The sequence below is a fragment of the Pseudophryne corroboree genome, chromosome 5 (genome assembly GCF_028390025.1).
Source record: "Pseudophryne corroboree isolate aPseCor3 chromosome 5, aPseCor3.hap2, whole genome shotgun sequence".
Lineage (NCBI taxonomy): Eukaryota > Metazoa > Chordata > Amphibia > Anura > Myobatrachidae > Pseudophryne > Pseudophryne corroboree.
The window spans coordinates 800,594,808-800,614,274 of record NC_086448.1 but is presented as its reverse complement, the minus strand read 5'-3'; the positions used below and the strand labels follow the sequence as shown (position 1 = coordinate 800,614,274).

General features: G+C 46.3%; 1 protein-coding gene across 1 annotated transcript in view; it reads left to right on the top strand.

The window, feature by feature from the left end:
• The window catches only part of DEPTOR (DEP domain containing MTOR interacting protein), a 110,334-nt gene that overhangs the window by 57,786 nt on the left and 33,081 nt on the right, over window positions 1-19,467 (top strand). Inside the window, exons 3-5 of the mRNA XM_063924451.1 lie at window positions 3,358-3,536; window positions 6,743-6,866; window positions 12,699-12,877. Coding sequence (XP_063780521.1) covers window positions 3,358-3,536; window positions 6,743-6,866; window positions 12,699-12,877 — 482 coding nt within the window. The remainder of the gene's footprint in view (window positions 1-3,357; window positions 3,537-6,742; window positions 6,867-12,698; window positions 12,878-19,467) is intronic.

Sequence of the window (19,467 nt, the reverse complement as noted above, 5' to 3'; positions counted from 1 at the left end):
CCACCGCTCGCTAGTTCCGCCACTGACCCCACCCCCAAATCTAACTCTCTCTGCACATGTTATATCTGCCCCCCCTGCAGTGCACATGGTTTTTGTCCAATTGCTATCTTTTTTTTTTGTTTTCTAACAAGCCTGAAAAGGCCCCTTATGTGAGTAGTTGCGTAACCTGATTGTGGATTTTGCTGTCCTCTGAGAATGGAATCTATCTAGTAGTAGTACATGGGGGTATTTTTGTAGAATCTGATGTTAGGCCAAAAGTTTTCTCTTTGACAGAAATGTGAAATGACAAGTGATCTTATACACATAGGGGTATATTCAATTAGCGTTGGATCCATTCCGACATGCATTTGTCGAAATGGATCCGACAACCCCTATTCAATCTCATGTCAATTCAATTTTTTCAAGTCGAATTGAGATGAGGGACCCAGTGGAGGAGGAGGGGGGGGGGGGGGGGGGGAGCCGCGGAGAGACCAGCGGGGACAGCCGCGGGCAGACGGAGGAGATCAGCGCTACAGTAGTGCTGCAGGAGGATGTCACACAGCCGCCCGACCTCACGGCAGTGTCTACCCGGCTCCAGCAAGCGTGACCTCACTTGCTGGAGCCGGGTGGAAGCTGCCGTGAGCGGCGCGGCTGTGTGACATCCTGCTGCAGCGCTGTGGTGCAGCGCTGCTCTCCCCTGTATGCCTGCCGCCTGTCCCACATCTCAGTCCGACATTTTTTTATGTCTGACTGAGATGGACGAAAAGGGGGCCAAAACCGTTTTCGACACAAGCACGTGGATCGGCAGCTATTCCGTCGATCCACGTGCTTTTCGACAAGTTTTGGGATATATTGAATAGGTCGAATCACGATTCGACCTGATCGCTGTTGTGCGAAATTGCAAGGAGGCCGATTATCGAACGACTGCGCATACAAACGGATCATAATGTGCAGTCGCCAGGCCAAACTGTGAAAAAATCCTGCGTCTTTTTTTGATTGCTAGGCGTGTGCAGGTTGATTGACAGGACGCAGATGTTAGGGGCTGGTAACTGGTTGTTTTTTTCTGAGTGTCAGGAACACCGTAGGCATTCCCAAGCGTTTTCAGGAAGGGTGTGTGACGTCGGCTCCGGCCCCGATCATCCTGATTCTTTTGCACTGTAGGAGTAATTTCTGGGCTGCGCACAGACTGCAAAAATAATTCAATGGCGAACAGATTTGCAGCTGACCGGCGTTTCCACAGCGACTATCCGATCGCAAACCTCTGCAAATTCACAGAGGAGAGATCAGGTCTGAATTAGACCCTTTAGGTGTAATACACACTGAACGCTTTTCCCCCCTGCCCAGCGATGTCAGTGGGGGTGAGCCGCTTTCCACAGCAGGACGCGATGGACAGCCGCTCACCCCGCCGTTCATCTACTGGTAATGCCAGTAGATGAACGGTGGCCGCCAGCGATGAAGCGGGAGCGCGCATCAACGCTCACCGCTCATCACTTGTCCATCCACACTGGGCGGCTTTTAGCTGAAAGCAGCTCCACACACCAAAAGTGACCTGCTCTCAGCTCAAAATCGCCCAGTGTGTATGGTACACATGAACAGAACTCTGCGTGAGGTAAGAGTAACAGACCATAACACAGCTGCAGACAGATTTACAAATGCAGCACATGAAATTGAGGAGTGTAATCTAGCAAAGTAACCCTGAGAGAAAGACAATGTGTGCAGCCAAGTCTCTTGGGAACTAATGCACTGAAAGGGGCCATTTCCTGCAACTAGAGCAACAGTGTATAAGAACACCTGTACGCAGGCATAGTCGTGAATCAGATCTATACACTGAGGTTAAGTTAAAATAAGAATTATTATTATTTTTTTAATAGACTTTTTCTCCGGTATCTACTAAGGCGCAGGTTCTCAGACTCGGTCCTTCCACTAATTAGGCCTCCAGGCAGCCTGGATCTTCAACCTAATAGATTCACAACTGAACAGAGCCAGTCAGACCGGCAGACACTTTCTAAAAGGAACAGCTTAAGCCCCATACACACGGGGGAGATGTGTGCTGAGCGATCTGTCACAGACCGCTCGGCACACATCTCTCCCCCCGCTTAGCACAGTGCGATATGTGTTGAGCGAGGGGGGAGGACAGGGGGGCCGCTCATTTCACCCAGCGGTGAAATAAGCGATCTCTCATAGATTATGCATGCATGCTAAATCTAGAGCTGACGATAGCGACGCGCGGGACCGTGCATTGCTGCCACCCTACACACAGAGAGATCCGTGCTTAATTTCTAAGCAATCTCGTCAGATTGCTTGGAATTTGAGCGCAGATCTCGCCGTGATGCATATTGTTCTATTGTAATGCCTATCACCCTTTGTATCTGTATGGGAGCCGAGCCATGTATAGACAAGCCTAGGGGGGGATTGCAGTTACCCAGAACCCCATGCAACACCAGGTTTACAGATTATAATGTGGATAGACTGTTGTACTGCATAACCATTTTCAATTGCTTTTATTAATTAAGACTACTTTGGAAAACGTAAAGGTGCTTTACAGGGAATATTTCAGTCATTCACATCAGCCCCGGTCTCAGAGGAGCTTTACAGTCTATATTCCCTATTACCTGTTCACCATACTTGACTACCCTCCTGAAAGCTGCGGGAGAATGACGATTTTTGGGGCAGTCCCCTGCAGCCCCGAATGAGTCGGTGACTCTCCTGCATCCTGCTTGCTTCATAGTGAAGTGGGCATGATGGTGTAATCACCTCTGGTAATCACGTGGCTGCAGGGAAGAGAGCGTTCATATCTTTCAGTGAAATCTAGAAGTGTGTAGGGCCCACTACAGTTTTCTTGTACATTGCTATAGATGGGCATCGACATCTGTTTTATTTTGTCTTTAGTGTTGTTTTGCTCCAGTTAGTGAGTATTAATTATTTACAGGCCCGCCATCAGGGAGGTGCCGCGGGCACAGCTGGCCGCCCGGCCTCTCTAACAGAGAGGGGAGGGCCCGGAGCTCATGCCGCTGCCTGCCCGCCGCCATCCGTCCTCCTGCCTCCGCCGCCCATCCTCCTGCCACCGCCGCCGCTCCTGCAAGCTATTGAGAAGTCCTTCTCAAGATGGCGGCCGCCTCAGAGGAGACAGTTATTAAAGATACTAGAGGAGGCTATATATATATAATATTATTATTATTATTATTATTTAATTTTTTTATTTAATTTTTTTGGGGGGGGGGCCCTGCCTATTTTGCCAGTCCCAGGCCCCGTAATTTCTGATGGCATCCCTGATTATTTGTGATAGCCTGCTAACCGAGCCCAAGCCGTGTAAATACTTGTAAGTGTAAATGTTTCTGCAAAGCATCTGATGCAGTTAATGTGTTTTGTCCCTTCCAGGCTTCGGTTGCACGAAGACAAAGTAATAAAAGACCGAAGGCGCCACTTGAGAACCTATCCGAATTGCTTCGTGGCCAGGGAAGCGGTCGACTGGCTTATTGATCGCAAAGAAGCTTCGGATAGGATCACAGCAATAGAACTGATGCAAAAGATGGTGGAAAATAACACCATACATCACGGTGAGCGCTTCACGCCCTACGCAGATTATTTTATGGATTTTTGTATTTTTATTTTTTAAACAGCCCTAGAGATGTACTGTATTAAAGCTTGGGGAGAGATAAAGTACAAATCAATCAGCTCTTTACTGTCATTTTTTTCAAACACAGGGCTCTATGTACTAAGCCTCAGAGACAGATAAAGTGGACGGAGGTAAACTACCAACCAACCAGCTCCTTACTGTCATTTTTCAGACACAGCCTGTAACATGACAGTTAGGAGCTGATTGGCTGGTACTTTTTCTCTCTCCACTTTATCACTCTCCAATGCTTAGTACATTCCTCCCCACAGCCTGTAACGTGGCAGTTAGGAGCTGATTGGCTGATACTTTATCTTTCTCTACTTTATCCCACTCCAAACTTTGATGCATCTTATTGGTGTCTGTATGGTGGGATTCCGGTATCCGGACTCTATGTCAACACTCATTGGTCGACAGTGGATAGGTCGACACGAACAAGGTCGACATGGGGGGGGGAGGTTGACGTGAGTTTAAAAGAAATAAAAAAATTTCAGGACTTTTTCATACTTTACGATCCACGTGGACTACGTTTGGGAACGGTAACCTGCCCGCAGCATGGAGAGCGAAGCTTGCCATGCAAGGGAACGCGGTGCACTAATTGGAGTTCCCGGTCACTTGACGGAGAAAACTACACCAAAAAAACATAAACTCATGTTGACCTTGTTCATGTCAACCTAATGGCCACATCGATCTATTTCTAGTGTTGACCGACCCACTGTCCACCTAATGGGTGTCGACCTTGAGTCCCATACCCGGGATTCCTTAGTCATGAGACAGTGAGTGGGGCAATTGGGGGGGGTGCAGGGCCTGATGCGGTGAATTGTGTCATCGCGGCCCAGCTCTTCACTATTTGCATCAATGGGATGTGGGGCCATAATGGAGCAAAGCCCCTATAGTCTCAGGCAGCCCAGTTGAATCATCGCACGCATGGTACATTGCAAAGTTTATGAGGAAGATTTATCAAACCTTCTAAAGAACTCAAGTGGAGAAGTTGCCCATAGCAACCAATCGGATACCTAGAGTGGCCAGCAGTTTATAGACTACTAGATAAATTAAAAGGGTATATAGTAATTGCGCTGTGTATGTATTTTTTTAAGCTGCTCAGTTTGTTAGGAATCTGCTTTTCAAAATAAATAACCAGCGCTTTATATTTAGTATATAAATGTACAAGTAATATCTAAAAAGATTTGTATGAAAAGTATTATGTTAATGTTTATGTTTACAACTCCTTTTAGGAGTTAATTAGAGCACAGTCCATTTCAGTTTCCCGATTTGGCGATCGTGACTGGTCTAACTGCCCCTACCTTCTAGCCTGCCCGTGCATCGGCAGGAGGAGATGGAGCTCCAGTTGGCCGCTTACCGCTACGTCCAGCGGTAGTGGATTGCGGCTTGATGTCGGGTCGCAGCTCGATAACATCACAATGCGGCTAGCAGCGGGATGATAGAAACAGATCCGCTTCTATCATCCCGCCGTGCGCATTTGTGGGTGCTTTGCGTTTGTCTCTGCACGAGGCCCAAAAATCTGAGGTAAATCTGTCTGCAGCAGCTGTGCGCATTTGTGGGTGCTTTGCATTTGTCTCTGAATGAGGCCCAAAAATCTGAGGTAATTCTCTCTGCAGCAGCTGTGCGCATTATCTGGAGCTTTGGGTATGTTTGAGAATGAGGCCCAAAAATCTGAGGTAATTCTGTCTGCAGCAGCTGTGCGCATTATCTGGAGCTTTGGGTATGTTTGAGAATGAGGCCCAAACATCTGAGGTAATTCTGTCTGCAGCAGCTGTGCGCATTATCTGGAGCTTTGGGTATGTTTCAGAATGAGGCCCAAAAATCTGAGGTAAATCTGTCTGCCGCAGCTGTACGCATTAGTGGGTGCTTTGCGTATGTCACCAAAATGAGGCCCAAAAATCTGAGGTAAATCTTCCTGCCGCAGCAGTGTGTATTTGCGGTCGCTCTGCGAATGAGGCCTAGTAATCTGCAGTTCTGTTGCTCATGTGATTCCAGGATATGCCAGTGGTACTCTGTAAGGCAACAGATTCAATTGGTTCCTTGAGTCGTTTGGAGGCATGGTGGTAGCGGCAGCAGGCACCGGGGCATAAGCACTTGTCTAGGTCAACCTATCTCTAGAGGGGGCATCTAGGGGGTATCCGGTCTTTAGGTCGACCCCTATTGGTTGACATGCATTAGGTCGACATAGAAAAAAGTTTGAAATGAGATTTCACAGTTTAAAAAAAAAAATTAAAATCTTTTTCATACTTTACGATCCACGTGGACTACGATTGGGAATGGTAACCTGTGCCGAGAGCAGCGGTAGCGGAGTCAGTCACCTTGCCCGATGTGAGGGGACACGGTGCACTAAGTGGGGTTCCCGGTAACTTTACGAAGAAAACGACACCAAAAAAACAAACTCATGTCGACCATAGCTCATGTATGGGGGTCAGTGAAATAATCATTACGAGCGGGAGCACAATGATCAGAGTTGCTCTGGCTGTAAAATGCATGTTTGACTACAGTAAATGCAAGTCTCCCTCTTCATAGATGACCCAGTAGTTATGAAACGCTGCAACTTAAGAGCTTTGCATGAACTAAGGTGATTACTCCCCTCCGTGGCATTTCATTGGGATGACTGAATAATAGCTCATTCAGAATTTCAGCTCTCCCGATAGGCATGGAAATAGAGAACATAGGAAGGCTTTCTTGTTCCTTTGGGCTATTTATCGCAGAAGGTTAATCACATCAAATCACATATAATTTAAAGGGGAATAAATCAGGAACAGAAATATAGTGTTATGGATTGTTTGAGGAAGGGGGACCCCAAATCGGCGTCTTACTTAGGGCCCCATTAGGTCTAAATCCACCTCTGCTAAAACTTGAGTGAGGATACAAAGAGCTCCGTTCAGTTCCCTTACAGCGATATGGTTCTATGTCTCCTGAAGTCTCCAATTATGTGTAATGTCCCTATTCTAACACTTCAAGATCTGAGTTGGGTAACCTGTGGCTCCTTCAGTCATTGCTGAACTACAGATTCCAGCATGCCCTACCAGCACTGCCTGTTTCATAACTGATAATACTGTATAATAATGATGTGGCCTTTGTCCATCTGCACAGTGCGAGTCCGCCATCCTGCCCGGTCTAACCCTCTCTCTAATGTTGCAGTCTGCGATGAATTCAAGGATTTCAGAGATGCAAAACTTTTCTACCGGTTCAGAAACGACGACGGGACGTTCCCTATAGAGCAAGAGGTGAAGGTTATTATGCGAGGACAGCGCATATATGAGAAGTACGTATGTGACTCCAGGGAGGGGTTATGGGATGAGCTATAAGACTGCTATTGTGGAGCTGGACAAATGACTCCTGCAGACCGATCATTTGCGCAGATTCCTGGGGTCACTTACCCGGTGCTCATTTTATATCTGGGCCATTTAAGAATGGTTGCTTTTTTTATGCTCCATGGCGACCAAAACGTCATACCGACACACCTGCAGAAAGGCGTTGTAATGGGTATATAGAAAATACAAGCTATAACTAGCCTATTACTTTTGTTTTGGGGGGCGTAGAGGCACCAGTATTATAGCGGGGGTGATACGTCCTGTTGTTCCAGGCACTTATTTAATATTTTAATCTTAGCCAGAGAGCTGCTTTAATTTAATGGCTCTACCTACCACTTAGCCACCGTCACGCAGATCCGTACCCTCTCTGTTGTTGTATGTAGCAGTGAGGAAATTCAGCCTGACCAGCTGGATACTACACAAATGTGCCAACTGCGTACATATCAGATTCCCTTATATTCCTAATAGCAGTTACACAATCCCACTTCCCACGTGCTGCTTCTTGCTGCTCAGAGAACTCTGCTCAAGGGCTGTCGCTCGCTAGCTGTAATCCAGGAGTAATCCCAGAGTGACTCTTTGGAGGTTGTCCAAGAGTGAAACCAGCTAGGACACAAATCTTACAGCCGTAGAACAGGTCACCGACGGAGCAGAGCATCACAGCAAATCATTGCTTCATGACCTTTCTTAGGGTCATGGTGAAAACAAACACAGTCAAAAGTTATGTTCTTATTTATACGTTTTATGAGCTATATCTGTAATATTGTGGCTAGCAATACGGTACATCCTGATGGCACTTTGTGTCTTGTGAGATGCTGTAGAAATGAATATTCTATATAAAGTTGGAGGCTGGATATTCTTCATATGGTCTATTTCACTTGGTCCTATATCACGGTTCCAGAAATACAGAAGGCAGATATATATATTATATCTATGCTCCGATTTGTTTCCATAAGAGGTAAGCAGAGTTTTACAGTATAAAAAATATGTGGACAAATGCATATCGATGAAAAGAACTATTAAAGTCCGGTCTTCAAAGGCTAAAGGAAGATCTTATTTCTCCATAGAACAGATACAAGGTTGCATCCGAATCTTCCAGCATCCCCAGTTCCAAACTATTAGAAGTGTGTTGTTGGCAAGCTACAAAGTGACCTTTTAGGCATTGGAGCTGGTTATATTTTCTAAACTTTGGGGATGTTTTAATATAAATGTAAATTTGGGGGTTCTGCAGCCCACTCTCCTTAAGGTTACACTACTTTTTCCTGGGGAAAAATCAGGACAAAAAAAAAACTGCATTGAAGGAGTAGGCACAGGAGTAATTAAATAGAAGAAAAAAATATATACAGTATGTACGCGCGTGTGTGTGTGTGTGTGTGTGTGTGTGTGTGTGTGTATGTATGTGTGTATATATATATATATATATATATATATATTGGAAAAAAAGGAATTAAGACCCCTAATTGCACTATAATCTGATAGCTCAAACCACTGAGAAATACCATACCCCCTGTCAGAAGGAGTACTACACATAGAATAGGCAAAGAAAAGGGTTCTCTTGGGAGCTTGACCACTACAGGTATCTTATATTATAAAATCATTTATTAAAACAACATGTTATATATATACTTCCATAACATGAATAACAGAATCACACATGTCACTTGAGTAATACATTCATTTGTAATAATCTATTGCAAGATGTTTTCAATCATTCGGTGAAGTACTTATTCCTCAACACGAATAAGCATGTATGAGCTATTCACCAATTCATGGAAACGCACAGTCGTTGAAACCCAACACATTTCGTCCGTTAGGACTTCATCAGGGGCCAACATCCATAATTTGATGGTCTATTAGTATCTACAGGAATACACTCTCAGCGAGTTCATGCTCTGTTTGTTTTTCTTTTGGTGAAGCCATTCTTTGATGTGCACCCCTGATGAAGTCCTAACGGACGAAACGCGTTGGGTTTCAACGACTGTGCGTTTCCATGAATTGGTGAATAGATCATACATGCTTATTCGTGTTGAGGAATAAGTACTTCACCGAATGATTGAAAACATCTTGCAATAGATTATTACAAATGAATGTATTACTCAAGTGACATGTGTGATTCTGTTATTCATGTTATGGAAGTATATATATAACATGTTGTTTTAATAAATGATTTTATAATATAAGATACCTGTGGTGGTCAAGCTCCCAAGAGAACCCTTTTCTTTATTTTTATATATATATATATATATATATATATATATATATATATATATATATATAGATAGATAGATACATATATATCTATATATATATATCTATATATATATATATATATATATATATATATATATATATATATATATATATATATAGATCCCAAATAGGTCTGGCACTCTACCGGCTGGCTTGAAGATACCCCAGTGCCCTCAGTAAAAGTTATGCAGAAGTCCAAAAGACACAGCGGCACTCGAGGATTTTCGTGAAGTAAATGAGGTTATATTTCAAAGAAGTTACAGATAGCCAACGTTTCGGGGCTTACATGCCCCTTTGTCAAGGTGTATATATATATATCCCACAGTTTATTTTGGCACAGGAGTGGCTATCACAAATATGCGGGGGGGAAAAATAAGTCTGTGCACTTATCATTAAATATTGAAGCCTTGTAATGATGGTTGGTTCTCCCATCTGCACCTTTTAACTCTCTCTGTAAAATGTTAAAAAGCAACAACAACATCTGCTGGACAGAATACATAGTCTGTGATATGGAATCACTTAGGAGTCGGCAGCTCTGCAGAGTAGGTGACATCACAGTACTATATCTTTGAACGGATGTGGATCATTGGGTCGACCCTAACTAGGTCAACCACTATTGGTCAACAGCGACTAGGTCGACTTGAGTTTGTGAAATGGTTTTGGTGTTATTTTCTTCGTAAAGTGACCAGGAACCCCAATTAGCGCACCGTATCCCCACGCATGGCTCGCTCGCTGCGCTTGGCACAGGTTACTATTCTCAATCGTTGTCCACGTGGATCGTAAAGTAAGACAAAGTTTCAAAACTGAATTTTTTTTTTTTTTGAAAACTCATGTCGACCTTTTCCATGTGTCGACCTTTGCCAGGTCAACCTACTTACCATGTCGACCTAGTGACTGTCGACCTAATGGCCGGATACCCTTTCAACGGCGCGCTTACACCTTAGGATGGCGTATGATTCCGTTCGGCAGATATGTCCATCCTGGAGTGAGCAGGTTGTGCATGGGCTGGTGGGCGCATGGGTGAAACACAGAAGACTGTGGGGTCTATTCATGAAGCAGTGAAAAGTGTGAAGAAGTGAGCCAGTGGAGAAGTTGCCCATGGCAACCAATCAGCATTGACGTAACATTTATCATTTGCATACTATACAATTGTATGGAGCAGCTGATTGGTTGCCATGGGCAACTTCTCCACAGGCTCACTTCTCCACTCTTTTCACTGCTTCATGAATAGACCCCTTAGTTTTGTTAGACTAATGGCCAATACAGAGCTGAACATAAATAAAGAGATACATCTGACATTAGATTGACTTCTTACGTGTGCACACCCCTCCATCACCTGCAGTTGTGTGTGCACGCCCATGCCGCCCCCCCCCCCCCCCCACACACACACACACACACTAAACTTAGCGTAATTGCACCCATGTATCTAGAAGTGGAGATACCGTACGATAGAGAATCGTACATCTCTGCCCTCTGCTACTTTTCATCTGCCCCTACATTTTGAAAATAGTTTTCCTGCAGGTTGTGCATCCTTTACAGCCTTCCTGGTTTCGTAGGGCCGTGCAGGGGGGCCTGAAACTCCACCAGCGTCTTTTCAATTCATTTTTAATTTCTCAGTCCACTTAATTTATTAAAATAATGGGGCCACGGAGTCTGATTACTGTATATTACTGTCCAGCGCGTCGTACAGTGAGCGAAAAGCGATAGTTTTGTTAGGGTAGAAGCAGGTGCAGGAGGGACAGCAGGCAGGAGGCTTTGTAGTGAGATTTGCGGTCGAGTCCCACCAGTAAAAAACCACAATGATCCAGCCCTGACCGGCCTTCAACTTACTATGTACTGAACATAAAGACAGTGCACGGACATACTGTAAGTGCTTACTGCACACCTGCACACTCACGCTCTGTTTTGTAATCCTGTGTACCCAGATTTAAGTAAGCGGCCTATATAATGAGAACAAGGTGACACTGCAGACCGCAGTCCCCTTTATTCTCAACCGGGTGAATTTACCAAGCTCCTATTAACTTAGCTTTCCAGAACATGGCCCTATTAGCTGCCGCCATAATCAGCTGGTACAAGTAGCTTTACCCTTATGGAAGGATTATCGGCGTAGTGGTATCCCTGTCTTGCGGCCTCCATGCTCCTTCTCTCCCAGCTATCGCATATGGCGCATATGTGGCGTCCAGGCTGGCAGTAAATAGACAGTACTAGCCATCACTTTGCTGCTGACCTTTTTCATTGGGACAGATTCCTGTCTGAGGCGCTGTCACAACATGAGATTTCTAATAAATAGTCCAGAAAATACATTTCTTTTTACTGCAAAATGCAGCGATCAGTAATGACACTGTTCAGGGTCACCATTGATATAAAAAGAAAATAGCTAATACCTAATTTCTATCCACCAATTAGACATTTAGAGGGACATGTACTAAGCAGTGATAAAAGTGGAGAAGTGAGCCAGTGGAGAAGTTGCCCTTGAAGCCAATCATCATTGACATAACATTTATAATTTGCATACTATAAACCTATACAGGGCAGCTGATTGGTTGCCATGGACAACTTCTCCACTGGCTCGTACTAAGCAGTGATAAAACTGGAGAGGTGAACCAGTGGAGAAGCTGTCCATGGCAACCAATCAGCTGCTCTGTATAGGTTTATAGTATGCAAATGATAAATGTTACGTCAATGCTAATTGGCTACCATGGGCAACTTCTCCACTGGCACACTTCTCCACTTTTATCACTGCTTGGTACATGTCCCCCTTAGCTTGCAGTTATCCATACTTGCCCATTTTTGCTGAGAGGCCTCTGGGATATCTGCCGAGGTCACAGGTCTGGGTGAAAGGTGCAGCGACATAACTGCAACTCACACTATACTTTACTTTAATGCTGGCTCCACAGCATTAAAGTTTTGGGTGGGGGTGCATTTCTTTCTCTTTGCGTGAGTGTTACCCATCATTCCCAAATCTTGGGAGCCTCCCAAAAATATGTGTATTGTTTATCTGTCTGTCTGTCTGTCTGTCTGTCTGTCTGTCTGTCTGTCTGTCTGTCTGTCTGTCTATCTAGTATAATATATATATATATTCTATTTTTCTTTTTTGTCCCAGTGAAGCTGTACGTACCATTACATCAATGATTTGTCTGTCGGCACTGATTTATAGGGCCTCCCAATTTGGCTTTCCTTACATTACAGAACTAATACTTTTTGCAAGCCTATATTACTGCAGAGGTGTCACTGAATTTGGAAGACGCTACAGTCTGCACTAAATGGATGTGTTAAGATGCTTTTTTTTTAGGTTTATAGTAGTCCTGACTCCTGTGTTTGGACTGAGAAATGCGTCCTTTTTAAGTGAATGATTTTATATTCAGACACAAAACGTTTAAGGTTTTAGTGATGTTCCAAAATGGACATTATTATATATAATTCATCGCAATAACTCCTCCACGCGTTTGACATGTGTGTTACAGTACAGGCCAATATGTAGAGCTAGAGGTAGATCTGTTTAGGTTACATTACACTAATAACATCTTCCATTGTAGAATAATGAGTGCGGACAGCTCGTTACTACAAGCCAGAGAAGAGGACGGCGTCAAGTACGATCGCTCCTTCATAGGCTCTGAGTTTGTCAACATGTTGATTCATGTACAAGAGGCCAAGACCAGGGCTGACGCCGAAGTGCTGAGCCGGCGGCTTCTGGAACACTCGGTAATACAGCACGGTAAGTGTCATCTTTCTCTGTCTCTAGAGAAGAGTTCTCTGTTCAGAGGCCCCGTGATGATTGCTTTTCTTATTGCTTTTTTTTTTTTTTGCATTTTTTTTTTCTTCGATAAACCACTATCTGTAATGAGATTTTTTAGATTGACCCCTTTCCTTGGTTTGATACTTAAGCTGCTATTAATGATGAATCATTCTGCATAGTGTTGGTGACTACCATGGCAACCACAGTCAGGTGGCACATAGAGTGCAGAGAAGCTTTGGCACTCCCCTCTGAGATTTGTCTGCACTGTAATATCCTCACTCTCCTCCCCTCTCTGTCTTTATATGACACGCTGAGACCACAACTTTTTAAAAACCTAGATAAAAACACTCACAATCACTTTACACACATTTTTCTGTACCCCAAAGTGCTGGAAAGGCTTTAATTTGCTGAAAAATGCCTGCTATAATTTTCCCACTACAAAAAAAATGTATAAAACAGACATTTGTTACATTTTTCTTAACCTCTAGTATCCCGTAGCTTGGAGCCAGTAGGTTACACCATCTGTAGCTGATGTTACCCAATAGATGCCTATGGGCTTCTTTCCGTATTCCGCCTTCAGAGGGATCCAATCCCATATGCGTAGAACAGTTTCTAAACGCGGATCTCCAGTGATCGCAAAGGACAGATCTTAATGGGAGATCTGTCCTTTGCAATAATTATCGCATTTGGAAGTGCATATGCAATCAGTATGTACATAATAAGTGATGGGATGTACTGCATCGTGGATGCCATGCTTGGTACATCTCGCCCAGAGAGAGATAAAGTGGACGGAGACGAAGTACCAACCAACCAGCTCCTAACTGTCATTTCTCTAACGTCCTTGAGGATGCTGGGACTCCGTAAGGACCATGGGGAATAGACGGGCTCCGCAGGAGATAGGGCACTTTAAGAAAGCTTTGGATTCTGGGTGTGCACTGGCTCCTCCCTCTATGCCCCTCCTCCAGACCTCAGTTTTACACTGTGCCCAGAGCGAGATGGGTGCACTGCAGGGAGCTCCCTGAGTTCTTTGCCTAGAAAGCATTTTTGTTTGGATTTTTTCTACATTTTTACAGGGAGCACTGCTGGCAACAGGCTCCCTGCATCGAGGGACTGAGGAGAGAGGGGCAGACCTTCTTGTCTAAGATAGGCTCTGCTTCCTTGGCAACTGGACACCATTAGCTCCAGAGGGGGTGAACGCAGGTTCTTACTGGGCGTCCACCCCCGGAGCCGCGCCGCCGTTCTCCTCACAGAGCCAGAAGAAACGAAGTCAGAAGACGTCTCAGGCGGCAGAAGCCTTCAGAGCTTCACTGAGGTAACGCAGAGCACTGCAGCTGTGCGTCATTGCTCCCATACACCTCACACACTCCGGTCACTGGCAGGGCGCAGGAGGGGGGGGGGGGGGGGTGCCCTGGGCAGCAATGTAACACCTCTCTTATGGCAAAAGACAATATACATGTACAGGTGGGCACTGTACATGTATTTAATTTTTGCCCCCGCCATATTTTAGTAAGTTTGAGCGGGACAGAAGCCCGCCGCCGAGGGGGCGGGGCTTCTCCCTCAGCACTCACCAGCGCCATTTTCTCTCCACAGCACCGCTGAGAGGAAGCTCCCCGGACTCTCCCCTGCTTGACACACGGTGAAGAGGGTTTTAAAGTAGAGGGGGGGGCACATATTTGGCGATTATACATTACAGCAGCGCTACTGGGTAAACATTCTGTGTTTTTTCCTGGGTCATATAGCGCTGGGGTGTGTGCTGGCATACTCTCTCTCTGTCTCTCCAAAGGGCCTAGGGGGGAACCTGTCTTCAGATAAGAGATTCCCTGTGTGTGTGGAGTGTGTCGGTACGTGTGTGTCGACATGTCTGCGGTAAAAGGCTCTCCTAAGGAAGAGATGGAGCAAATCTGTTTGTGTGTGGTGTCTCCGTCGACAACGCCGACACCTGATTGGATATGTGAAATTAAGTGCTAAGATGAACTTATTACAAAAGATTAGAGAACAGACTGCCCCTATGTCACAGAGACCTTCAGAGTCTCACAACGCTCACTATCCAAAATAATAGACAGTAGACACTGATATCGACACGGAGTCTGACTCCAGTGTCGACTACGATAATGCAAAGTACAGCCAAGACTGGCAGAAAAGTATTCAATATATGATTATTGTAATGAAAGATGTTATGCATATCACTGATGACTCATCTGTCCCTGACACAAGGGTACACATGTTTAAGGGGAAGAAAGCTGAGGTAAATTTCCCTCCTCTCATGAAGAAAAAGAGCGGGAATCTCCAGACAAGAAGCTGCAGCTTCCAAAAAAGAATTCTCAGCAGGGACGTGCAGTCAGGGGAGGCAGTGCCTCCCCTGTGATTAATTATTAAAATAATAAAAAGAAGATACTTATGACACATAGGGCGGGATGTACTAAAGCAAAAATGCGGTAAAACCCCCGAAAACGGGGGTTTTACCGCATTTTCATATTTACTAAGACCCTACCGCAGCGTTTTCGGCGTCCAGGGTTTCGCCATCTCTGGATGGCGAAACCCTATAGAAGCCTATGGGCTTCTTTTCGCCGACCGCCGCAACCCGCCGACACAGTCGACCCCCGCCGCAGACGCCGACCCCCCTTCCCCCTGGCTTACCTTCCTCCAGGCTGCCCTGGACCCGGAAGGTAGTGTCCTCCTCCCCCTAGCAACGCAGCCGGACGTCCTTCCGGCTGCAGGGGGGAGGAGGAGGTGCCGGGGGCAGTCTGCTGCTGCTTCCCGGCATCTAGCCAGTGTGGGGACCCCGGGGAGGTGACTGAGACCCCCCGCAGACCACCTAACAGGTATCGCGGGGGGCCTCCGTCACCGCATCGCGATGTTGATCGCATATGTTAGTACATATGCGATCAACATCGCTGCGGTAACCGGCGAGGGGCGGCGATGTATGTTAATACATCCCGCCCATATTCTGTGTCATAAGTATCTTCTTTATTGAATCCTAATCATTTTACTGCTTTAATGCAGTTTGGGAGGCACTGACAGCAGGTGCCTCCCGTGGATAATGGGAACGGGACAGTGCGGGGGGCGGAGCCTAGCACTGGGCTGTAAAAGCCCATGAAAAAACCTAGGGAAAGCGGCACTGTTCCAAGTGCCTCGCTGACAGGGACACCACTTCCATGTCAGCGAGGCACCTGTGATTGGACAGCGGATCCAGGGCTGGATCCGCTTGTCCAATCACCCACATGCGGCGCTGGAGGCGGCGGATCCCGGCGTTAATGATAGCCGGGAGTAGCGGTGGGCAGTGCGTCTGCGGCTCCCCCCCCCCCCCCCCCCCTTCCCGTCCTCCGGCTCCCGCTCACCTTACCAGCGGCGGCGGCGGTCCTGCAGAGTGTGCAGCTCTCCCCCCCCCGTCCTCCCGGCTCCCGATCATCTGACAGGCAGCAGCGGTGGCTTGTGCGGCTGTCCTCCTCCGCCGGCTCCAGCAGCAGGTTAGGTCCGTGTCTTTTCTCTCTCTCTCTCCTTTCCCCCTCCTGTGGATCATATGTAAGTATAATGTTCATTTTTACAGGTACCCCTTTGGATTCTACTGGACAAGTGGACGTGACCGGCGTGGGATGTAGGTAAGTATGTGTGAGTGCGTAAGTGTGTTTTAATAAAATTTTACTGTCACGGTGTGTGAGTTGTGTTTTTATTTGGGTATTTTTTTGTTGTAGAACTACAGGTACGAGCGAGCCCGTTATTTCCCCGCCTGCTGGTACTTGAGGTTCTCCAAGTACCAGCAAGCGGGGGAGGCTTGCTGGGCCTTGTAGTTCCACAACAAAAAACAATATTCTTTTTTTACACACATGGCTATCAGCCCGGCACCCACCGCCCAGGGGTGCTGGGGACAGGCTCGGGCTTCACCCCTGGCCCTTGGGTGCCTGGAGGGGGGGACCCCTTGATTTAAGGGGTCCCCACTCCTCCAGGGTACCCCGGCCAGAGGTGACTAGTTGGGGGGGTAATGCCACGGCCGCAGGGACCGATATTAAACTGTCCCCCGGCTGTGGCATTATCTCTCTGGCTAGTGGAGCCCGGTGCTGGTTTTAAAAATACGGGGGACCCCTACATCTTTTGTCCCCCGTATTTTTGGAACCAGGACCGGACTAAGAGCCCGGTGCTGGTTGTCTAAATACAGGGAACCCCTGTCCAATTTGTTTCCCAGTATTTAAACAACCAGGACTGGCTCAAAGAGCCTGAGGCTGGTTATAATAAGGAGGGGGGACCCCACACATTTTTTTTTAACCCATTCAGACCCTTCTCCATTAAGTTAATGGAAGCCCTGGACAACAAAATTGCATTCATGTCCTCCTCCCACTCCCTTCCCAGTCCCAAACACTAATTTTATTTATTTTTCTATAAAAATGTACACTATATCACAAGTATGATGAGCAGGCAGCGGGCATTGGCGGCATCGGACTGAGATAGAAATTAGTGGCGGAGGGCTGGGTCAGTTGATGGTGGGCGAGTTTGTAAGTCATTGGCGGTGGCAGCGGGTACCGGCTCAGAGGCAGTAGCGGGCATTGGCTCGGCGGTGGTAGGGGTCATCGGCAGGATTCGGCGGACATTATGGCTGCAGTGCCTCACTAGCCACTGACCTCACCGCACGCCACTGATTCTCAGGGAATATCCTTTCCCTAATGGGGCCAGGTTAAGATGGGAATCTTCCTCTAGGGCACAGGTTCTCAAACTCAGTCCTCAGGACCCCACACGGTGCATGTTTTGCAGGTCTCCTCACAGAATCACAAGTGAAATAATTAGCTCCACCTGTGGACCTTTTAAAATGTGTCAGTGAGTAATTAATACACCTGTGCACTTGCCGGGTTACCTGCAAAACATGCACTGTGTGGGGTCCTGAGGACCGAGTTTGAGAACCACTGCTCTAGGGTGTACAAGGCATTGACAAGTTTACCCAAAAAGGTAGCGCTGACTTAACAGCTATCCTCAGGGATCCTGCAGATAGCATGCAGTAAAAGTACTTTGAAGTCCATTTACACACATTCTGGTACACTACTCAGTCCGGCGATTGTGTCGGCATGGGTTTATAGCGCTGTAGCAGCGTAGACAGATACCTTATCAGCGGAGATTGAAACCATAGATAAGGATGCCATGTTATTGTCCCTAGTGTGTATATATATATATAATATATTTATTTATAAAAGATGTTGTCTTTTATATATATATATATATATATATATATATATATATATATATATATATAAGACATGCCCAAAGAGACGTTAGTCTACTGGGTTCTAGAGTCAACGCTATGTCGATTTCTGCTAGACTTGTCCTGTGGAACATGCAATGGACAGGTGATGCCGACTAAAAGAGGCATATGGAGGGTTTACCTCACAAGGCTGAGGAATTGTGTGGAGAAGGGCTCTCGGACCTGGTCTCCACAGCTATAGCTGGTAATTCTGATCTTTTGCCTTATATTCCCTCACAGACTAAGAAGGCACGACATTATCAAATGCAGTCCTTTCGGTCGCAGAATAACAAGAAAGTGTGAGGAGCGTCCTTTCTTACCAGAGGTAAGGGCACGGGGCACAGCTAGTTCCCAGGAACAGAAGTCCTCCCCGGCCTCTACTACATCCACCGCAGGATGCGGGAGCTCCGCTAAGGGAGTCCGTCCCAGGGGGAGCACGTCTTCGACTCTTCAGCCACATCTGAGTTCACTCACAGGTGGATCCCGGGGCAATAAAAATTGTTCTCAGGGTTACAAAGGAATTAGAAAGGTGCCTCCTCGCCGGTTTTCCTTATCTGACCTACCGGCTTCTCCCCCAGCAGGGGAGTTACATTAAATACAATTCACACATTGTATCTCCAACAGGTGGTGCTCAAGGTTCTCCTCCTGCAACAAGGAAGGGGCTATTACTCAACCTTGGCTGTAGTCCCGAATACGTACGGTTCGGTCAGACCTATTTAAAATTAAAACCTCTGAACCTATACTGGAAAAGGTTCAAATTTAAGGTGGAATCGCTCAGAGCGATCATGGCCAGCCTGGAAAGGGGGGTTTTGATGGGGTATCTAGACATAAAGGCTGCATACCTTCATGTTCCCGTTTATCCACCCCATCAGGCGTACATGAGAATTGCGGTACAGTATTGTCATTACCAATTTCAGGGTAATGGGCGGAAATGATGGTGCTCCTACGCAAGCTAGGAGTCACAGTTATCCTATACTTGGACGATCTCCTATAAGGCGAGAACAAAAGAGCAGTTGTTGAACAGCGTGTCACTTTCGCTGAAGGTGTCACAGCAACACGGCTAGTTTCTCAATATCCCGAAGTCACAGTTGGTTCCTATGACTATAGTCTGCCCTTCTTGGGTATGATTCTGGATACGGACCAGAAAGGGGTTTACCTTCAGATAGAGAAGGCCCAGGAACTCATGACTCTGGTCAGGAACTTATTGAAACCAAGACAGGTGTCGGCATCGCTGCACCCGAGTCCGGGGAAAATCATTCCCTTCGGCAGGTTCCATGCGAGGTCTTTCAAATGGGACCTACTGGACAAGTGGTCCGGGTCACATCTACAGATTCATCAGTTGATC